We start from the raw sequence: 9,529 nt of genomic DNA, 5'->3' as shown, positions 1-9,529 counted from the left end.
TTCCTTTGTTTGTTTCGTTTTCTGTTTCTTTTGCGGCAGAGACAGACAGGGTCTTCCAACAGGAAGTGACGAAATCATGGTTCAATCCACGTGCCCGTTACGTGCATGTGGCGTCCATCACCATCCCGCACGCCATTGGCGTGACGTCACTGCAGCTGCGCCTTATTCTGGACACCATAGAGACCTTGACCGATGTGAACCTACAGGTAAGTGGAAACAACATGCACGACACCATTGAAACCTTGACCGATGTTAACCTACGGTTAAGTGAAAACAACACGCACAACGCCATTGAAACCTTGACTGATGTTAACCTACGGTTAAGCGGAAAAACATGCACAACACCATTGAAACCTTGACCGTTGTTAACCTACAGGTAAGTGGAAACAACATGCACAACACCATTGAAACCTTGACTGATCGATGTTAACCTACAGGTAAGCAAAAAAAACATGCACGACACCATTGAATCCTTGACCGATGTTAACCTACAGGTAAGTGGAAAAACATGCACGACACCATAGAACCCTTGACCGATGTTAACCTACAGGTAAGTGAAAACAACACGCACAACACCATTGAAACCTTGACCAATGTTAACCTACAGGTAAGTGGAAAGAACATGCACAACACCATTGAACCCTTGACCGATGTTAACCTACAGTTAAGCGGAAACAACATGCACAACACCATTGAAACCTTGACCGTTGTTAACTTACAGGTAAGTGGAAACAACATGTACAACACCATTGAAAGCTTGACCGATGTTAACCTACAGGTAAGTGGAAACAACATGCACAACACCATTGAAACCTTGACCGATGTTAACCTACAGGTAAGTGGAAACAACATGCACAACACCATTGAAACCTTGACCGTTGTTAACCTACAGGTAGGTGGAAACTACATGCACAACACCATTGAAACCTTGACCGTTGTTAACCTACAGGTAAGTGGAAACAACATGCACAACACCATTGAAACCTTGACTGATGTTAACCTACAGGTAAGTGGAAACAACATTTACAACACCATTGAAACCTTGACCGTTGTTAACCAACAGGTAAGTGGAAACTACATGCACAACACCATTGAAACCTTGACCGTTGTTAACCTACAGGTAAGTGGAAACAACATGCACAACACCATTGAAACCTTGACCGTTGTTAACCAACAGGTAAGTGGAAACTACATGCACAACACCATTGAAACCTTGACCGTTGTTAACCTACAGGTAAGTGGAAACAACATGCACAACACCATTGAAACCTTGACCGATGTTAACCTACAGGTAAGTGGAAACTACATGCACAACACCATTGAAACCTTGACCGATGTTAACCTACGGGTAATCGGAAAAAAACATGCACAACACCATTAAAACCTTGACTGATATTAACCTTTAGGTAAGTGGAAAGAAACTTTGACCATTGTTAACCTACATGTGAGTGGAAACAACAGGCACAACACCATAGAAACCTGACCGGTGTTAACACTCAGGTAAGTAAACACAGAGGGAGCGAGAGACACACAGAGAGAGAGAGAGAGAGAGAGAGAGAGAGAGAGTGTGTGTGTGTGTGTGTGTGTGTGTGTGAAGAAGACTACTAAATGGTCATTTATTTTCTTCTTGTAAGAGCATCCAGGATCTCGAAATTGGTAACTCCATAATGGAGACCGGCACAGACGTGGCACTGGCTCTCAGCTCTCAGGAAGACGTCAAATTCAAGGCAGGCGATGACGTCATTTTCTTGACGCGCTTTTTCGCCGAGGATTTGACGAACGCCGTGTCCGAGAGTCTGGACGTTCGGTATTTACGGATGTTGCCGACCAATCCTGACGTCACTCTCGAGATTGTGACGCCTTCTTCCAACCCTGACGTCATGACGGCGTGGGAACCTGAGAGTGATGAAGTTCCGTCCTCATTGCGTAAGAAGTGAGTGTGACATGGTACTGGAGGAGTCTTGAGCGTTACAACAGTAGCAGCTGGAGGAATTGTGAACTGTGTGTGTGTGTGTGTGTGTGTGGTGTGTGTGTGTGTGTGTGTGGGTGTGTGTAGAATAGAATAGAATAGAATAGATTTTATTGTCATGAAACCGTAAGGTTTATAAGACACAATTGCAATGGTAAATGAATGAACGAATGAAAAAAAACACACAATTAATCAATCAGTTAATGCAGTAAATTGCAGCAGCATTCATAAACAATTTTTCCCAATCTTGTTTGTATATATTCATCATCTGTTAGCATCACCTGACTGGGAATATGTCCTGTGTTATTCGAATTTTGAATATCCTTTAAAAATTGTTGCCTTAAGGTTTTATATTTAATACAATGATCAAGAAGATGGATTTCGTCTTCCAGGATGTTACACTTGTTGCACAATCTGTCTTCTTGTGGAATATTTAAATATCTACCTTTCTCAATCTTAAGGTCATGCGCGCGCTTATTCTGAGTTTCGTTAAAGCTTGTCCGTGTGTGTGTGTGTGTGTGTGTGTGTGTGTGTGTGTGTGTGTGTGTGTGGGGGGGGGGGGGGTGTATGTGTGTGTGTGTGGTGTGTGTGTGTGTGTGTGTGTGTGTGGTGTGTGTGTGTGTGTGTGTGTGTGTGTGTGTGTGTGTGTGTGTGTGTGTGTGTGTGTGTGTGTGTGTGTGTGTAGTTTACTGGGTACAGTGTGGTGTGTATAGATGTGTGTAATGTGTGATATGCTTTGTAAAGTCGTCCCTCCTCCACCCCTCCTCACGAATTCCACACCCCCGCCCCCCCCCCCCCTCCGCCCCCCACCTCCGCCCCCTGCCCCTCCCCTCCACTTGTTACCCCCCCCCCCCCCACGCCCACTTTGCTTTCGCTACTGACATAACACGATGCACACACGGGACTTTGTGAACTCTCGCTCTGGTCAGTGATAGGGTATAAGTGGTTTCCAGCTTGTGAGGAAAAATAGATTAACTATCTCCATACGAACGGCGAAAGAGACGACGTTAACAGCGTTTCACCCCAATTACCATCATCAAAATATTGCAATCGGAAGGCTCTTATACTGAAGAGGGGAATGTTGACAAAGAATACCACAATTCTGACGACGGAAGCTAAAGGTTGGGTCATTCAGACACCCACTGGACATCCGAGGGGTCTGTGTAGAGGAGAAGAGAGGACTGGCCGTACTGAGTGAGTTAATGGTAGATAATGATGATGGGTGATGATGAATCATGGAATGATTTTACACACGTGACGCACTCTCTCTGCCTCTCTGTCTCTCTGTCTGTCTGTCTTTGTCTGTCTGTCTCCCTCTCTCTCTCTATCACTCTCTGTTACTCTCCTCTGCCACCCACCCACACACCCACCCACCCACACACAGACACACACACACGCGCGCGCGCGTGCGCGTACAGATAGATAGGAAGACAGACTCAGATACACAGACAGACAGACAGACACAGACAGACACAGACACACACACACACACACACACACACACACACATATATATATATATATGTACATATACATGTATATATCCAACACACCATGCATCACCACCCAACTCCTAACTCGGGCAAGGCACTCTCCACTATAATCAAATTCTAGCCCAGATAGTCAGGACAGCAGATGCCTACGACTGACTATCATACAATTCTCCACAGTTTTTGTCTCAGGCACTAATGTTGTGGGTTTTTTTGTTTTTTTTGTTTTTTGTTTTTTTTACCTATCGTGGTGAAAACGAGAAGGAAAGAAAGTGGCCGAATGGTTAAGACGCTTTTCTGCCAAGACAGTGTCCGCGCGTGGGGGAGGGACTGGGGTTCAAATCTCGCTCTCGTCCTTTCTCCCATGTTTGAAATAGAACTTCAAAAGTGAGCGTCTTGTGTCATTTGGAAGAAGCGGTAAACCGTGGTTCCCATGTGCACGCAGCACGCAAATTGGCGCACCGAAAAAGAACCCATGGCAACAAAAAAAAGTGTTGTCTTCTGGCAAAAATTCTCAAGGAAGAAATCCACTTTGTAAGGTACACAAATAATACACGCAACACACACTCAAGGCCTGGCCAACCCGTTGGGTCATGCTGCAGGTCAGGCATCTGCCTTGTGAGATGTGGTGTAGCGTATATGAATTTTTTCCGAACGTAGTAAAGCCTCCTTTGAGAAACTGGAACTGAGAACTGAAACTGTTGTACGTAACCCGCCCCCCCCCCCCCAAACCGCCCCCCCCACCCGCACCCACCCTCTCTCCTCTCCTTCTTTCATGACTGGCATGGGTGTGTTGTTGTACGGCAATTTGCTGTCCTGTCCCCCACATTCATCACTGGTGTTCGTCCTTCGGATTCCAGGATGACAATGGGTTAACTCACTCAGTACGGCCAGTCCTCTTCTTCTCCTCTACACAGACCCATCGGATGTCCAGTGGGTGTCTGAATGACCCAACCTTTAGCTTCCTCCGTCGTCAGAATTGTGGTATTCTTTGTCAACATTATTCACCTCTTCAGTATAAGAGCCTTCCGCTTGCGATATTTTGATGATGGTAATTGGGGTGAAACGCTGTTAACGTCGTCTCTTTCGCCGTTCGTATGGAGAGAGTTAAAAAAAAAAAAAAAATCAGGTGGAATTAATATACATCAGATAAAGATCTTAATCACAATGTACATAATAAACCATTTCTTTTTTTTTATTCTTCTAACGACTGACTTGGATGTGTTGTAGGATTCGAGTTTCCCTGTTCCCCTCCACCCTCCCCCCACGCCCCATGCATCAGATATATATATATATATATATATATATATATATATATATATATATATAATAATAATAATAATAATAATAATAATGGATACTTATATAGCACACTATCCAGAAATCTGCTCTAGGTGCTTTACAAAAACGCTTTTGATAACATAAAACATTATATCTATGTTACATACACACACCAAAATGTGACCACAACACACACACACACACACACGCACGCACGCACGCGCACACACACACGCACGCACGCACGCACACACACACACTGCATACATACATTTTAACATGCATGTGTATCTAACAGCTACCCTAACACATACGCACACATAGGCAGGCACAAACTTACATAAACACACGCACACACAATACACATTCATATACATGCATGTAGTTGTGGACCTGCCACAATTGAACTTATTGCTGAGGGAAAAGGTGAGTTTTGAGACGAGATTTAAAAGATGCGAGGGAATCAGAATGACGGAGGTTATCAGGGAGCTTGTTCCACGTCTTTGGCGATTGAAAAGAAAACGATCTGTGTCCATAGGTCTTACTTCTGACGTGAGGTATCCTGAGAAGTCGAGTATCAGAGGAAGAACGGAGCTGGCGAGACGGGGTATAGATATGTTCATTACTATGTACATAGGCCTGGATTTTGTTGTTATTGTTGTTGCGTTTTTTCTTCTTTTTTTCTTTCTTCCATGACTGGCTTGGATGTGCTTATGATACGAGTTGCCGTGACGCCCCCCCCCACCCCACCCCCCTACCTCCCCCCATCCCACCCCACCCCACCCCACCCCCACTTTCCACCCCCACCCCACGTGCATCAGATATAACATATATTCCTTACGATGAAGATAACCCTGCATTTTTTGCTTTTTTTTTTTTTTTTTTTTTTTTTCATGACCGGGCTTGGATTGTGTGTGTCGTTCGCGCTGCACGTGCTTGGCCTGCGCCCCTGTGTTCCTGTGTTCCTGTGCCACCCAACACAGTTTCCACAGCGTGTTTCGACGTCACCGGATGGTGAGGCTGGTGGAGGACACACAGAACGTGAGGGGGTTGGTGGAGGTCACCGCCTCCTACAGGACCTCCACCCTGTGCAGGTGACTTGACACTTGACACTGACAGTGACAGTGACAGTGAGATGATCATGACAATGTGACTGACAGTGACAATGACAAGGACGGTGAGATAGCGATTGACTGTGACACTGACAGTGACAGTGAGTTGATCATGACAATGTGACTGACAGTGACCGTGACGGTGAGATGATAATGACAATGTGACTGACAGTGACGACTGATGACGGTGACAGTGAGATAGTAATTGACTGTGGCAGTGACAGTGATTTGATAATGACAGTGTGACTGACAGTGACAATGGCGGTGAAATAGTAATTGACTGTGACAGTGACAGTGATTTGATAATGACAATGTGACTGACAGTGACAATGACAGGGAGATAGTGATTGACTGTGACAGTGACAGTGATTTGATAATGATAGTGTGACTGACAGTGACAATGACAGTGAGATAGTGATTGACTGTGACAGTGACAGTGATTTGATAATGACAATGTGACTGACAGTGACAATGACAGTGAGATAATGATTGACTGTGACAGTGACAGTAAGATGATAATGACAATGTGACTGACAGTGACAGTGAGATAGTAACTGACTGTGACAGTGAGATGATAATGACAACGTGACTGAAAGTGACGACTGATGACGGTGACAGTGAGATAGTAATTGACTGTGACAGTGACAGTGAGCTAATAATGACAATGTGACTGACAGTGACGATGACAGTGAGATAGTAATTGACTGTGACAGTGACAGTGATATGATAATGATGATAATCATAATACTGCTGTTGCTTCTGTTGCTGCTACTGCTGGTGATGATGATGATGATGATAATGATGACGATACTACTACTACTACTACTACTACTACGACAACGACGATAATAATGATAACAATGATTAGAAATACTACTACTACTACTACTACTACTACTACTACTACTACTACTAGTGATGCTGCTGCTGTTGCTGCTGCTACTGCTACTACTGGTGACGATGATAATAATAATGATGATAATGATACTACTACTACTACTACTTCTGTTGCTGCTGCTGCTACAACTTCTACTACTAATGCTGATGATGATGACGATACTGCTACTACTACAACAACAACTACTACTACTACTATTAGAAAGGAGACAGAAAGGTCGGAAGAAAGAAAGGGGGAAAGAAAGAGAGAATAGAGGAAAGAAAGAAGGAAAGTAGGAAAACTCAGATCATTCATTCTCGTCGCCTTTTCAGGTTGTTCGGAGGACAGACCGTCACTCGCAGAGTCTTCGTCCGAGCCCAGAGTGACAGGGGAGGCTACTGGGGCCGAGGCGGGCCGATGACTTTCCTCCCCTTCCAGCGGTCCATACCAGTCACGTGCGGCGCTAACGTCGACGTGTCCGTCACCGCCCTCGGTGAACTCTCACCTCGCGTGTATCTGGTCAAGGACGGAAGCATTGTGGAAAACGGAAATAGTGCCACCATCTTCCTCTTCCGCCGCCTGCTTCAGACCGAGGCTGTGTTCCGGTTTGAAAACGTCCGACCGGAAGTGAGCGGTACTTACGTGGTGTGGGCGGAAAACGGGCAAGGACGAACAGATGAAACCAGCTTTACTTTGGTTCTTGAAGATGACTGCTGAAGGTATAGTTAATGTGGTTGCTTTTTTGGTGTTTTTTTTTTTTTTTAAATGGGTTGATCAACAATGAGGCATTGTCTTGTTAGTGTTGTTCTAGTTCTACTTTGGTTTTTGAAAATAATTGCTAGAAATAAAGTTAATGGGTCGGTGATCGACAATAAGGCATTGTCTTCTTGTTCTTCTTCATCACCTTTATCTCCACGAAGAATCATTGGAGCGACACACTGCATAATATTATGAACTGTTCACCAGATTCCTCCAGGTCTGTCAGATGTGTGTCAAAGCCTGGGTCTCTACTGCAAAATTTTGTGGTTTCCCCCAACCATTCTGCAGTGTTATCAGGTCTCGTTTTGTGTTTTTGTTTTTTTCTGTCTGCCCTTCCGTAACAACAGATCCCACACGAGGACTGTATTAGTAACCCCCCCGAAAACGGAGTATGGCTGCCTACACGGCGGGGTAAAAACAGTCATAGACGTAAAAGCCCACTCGTACATACAGGAGTTCCAGCCCACGAGCGAAGAAGAAGTATTAGTAATGACACTGGATGTTGTTATGAGATCATACCAACGTAATTTTCTTTTCTAAACCGATTTCATTCAGTTGTTGTCTAATGATGGTTCTACAATTTGGCGTTTCACTCCAAGGTAACCGACATTAAAACTTCATCACTGCTCAGACGAATATTTGTCTGGTGGTGATGATCCAATCTGTTTTGTTTTTCATTTAACTTGGAGCAAGTCCAACCATGAATCTGATGATCCTGATCATGGTATTTTTTTTTATGTTTGTGGTAGAAATTTCGAATGTATGGCAGTCAGTTGTTGGTGAGCTTAACCGTGCAAATTCCGTGTGATGGTGACAAAGTTAACTCACTCAGTACGGCCAGTCCTCTCTTCTCTTCTACACGGACCCCTCGGATGTCCAGTGGGTGTCTCAATGACCGAACCTTTAGCTTCCGTCGTCAGAATTGTGGTATTCTTTGTCAACATTCACCTCTTCAGTATAAGAGCCTTCCACTTGCAATATTTTGATGGTGGTAATTGGGGTGAAACGCTGTTAACGTCGTCTCTTTTGCCGTTCGTATGGAGTGAGTTAATGTTGTTTTCTTTCACTGGCATAGGGTATTTTATTTTATTTCATTTTGTTTTATTTTTTTTGGTTATTCAATAAAACAAAAGAGCATCGGTGCTTGTGTGTTTGTGTGTATGAGTGAGTGCGTCAAAGCGCGCGCACGCGCGTGTGTGTATTTGTGCGTGTGCACATGTGCTACACAACACTATGCAATGCAGCACAGTAAAACACAGCATTGTTTTGCATGTTATTTTCTGATTTAAAATCATTCGCTTCCATTTAGTGTGATGGCGATTTTGTCAGTATGATATTTGTACTGACATGTAAATCTCTGTCTCTTGTGGAAGGCGGTTTGGAGAAATGTAACTTCCTTTTAGTATCACACACACACACACACACACACACACACACACACACACACACACACACACGCACGCACAAACACACACACACACACCCACACGCACGCACGCACGCACACACACACACGCACACACACACACACACACACTTGTGATCTTCCAACTTTAGTACTTGCTTGATAAGACCAAGCTACCGTACTAATAATGATAATGCCCGACGACCAGTAATTACTGTTATTTCATGTGGGCGATAGGTGGACAGAAAATTGGTCTTAACCACCCCCACCCCCCAATGGCTCCCATCCCCCACCCACCTCCCACCCCGACACACACACACACACACACATTGCTGGATGTTGAAATGGTCCCCAGCACGAACGATAACTGTCGTTGAAGGTCAAGGTCAGTGATAGAAACCGTAGGTCACTCCACTGTCCTTCCGGCATTAGGGTTTCTGTGACATTCCTGATTCACAGTGAAGGGTAGAGTTACCGTCCTTGTGATTTGTTGTTCTCTTTCCTTCTGTCTCACTGTAAAGTGCAGAGTTATCGTTATTTGTTGTCCTGTTGAATTGTAGTACTGACTAATATATTGTCTTATTTATTTATTTATTTCTAGCTTGTACGGCAATAAACATGCATAACTTAAAATCA

The 9,529-nt window shown here is 44.3% G+C and overlaps 1 protein-coding gene across 1 annotated transcript in view; it reads left to right on the top strand.

Moving 5' to 3' along the window:
• Nucleotides 1-8,619, top strand: part of LOC143276124 (uncharacterized) — a 12,407-nt gene extending 3,788 nt beyond the window's left edge. The window contains exons 3-6 of the mRNA XM_076580532.1: nt 40-206; nt 1,635-1,933; nt 5,724-5,834; nt 7,062-8,619. Coding sequence (XP_076436647.1) covers nt 40-206; nt 1,635-1,933; nt 5,724-5,834; nt 7,062-7,446 — 962 coding nt within the window. The 3' untranslated portion in view covers nt 7,447-8,619. The remainder of the gene's footprint in view (nt 1-39; nt 207-1,634; nt 1,934-5,723; nt 5,835-7,061) is intronic.
• The last annotated feature ends 910 nt before the right edge of the window (nt 8,620-9,529 follow it).

The sequence above is a fragment of the Babylonia areolata genome, chromosome 31 (assembly GCF_041734735.1).
Source record: "Babylonia areolata isolate BAREFJ2019XMU chromosome 31, ASM4173473v1, whole genome shotgun sequence".
Lineage (NCBI taxonomy): Eukaryota > Metazoa > Mollusca > Gastropoda > Neogastropoda > Buccinidae > Babylonia > Babylonia areolata.
This window is presented reverse-complemented; position numbering and strand designations above follow the sequence as displayed.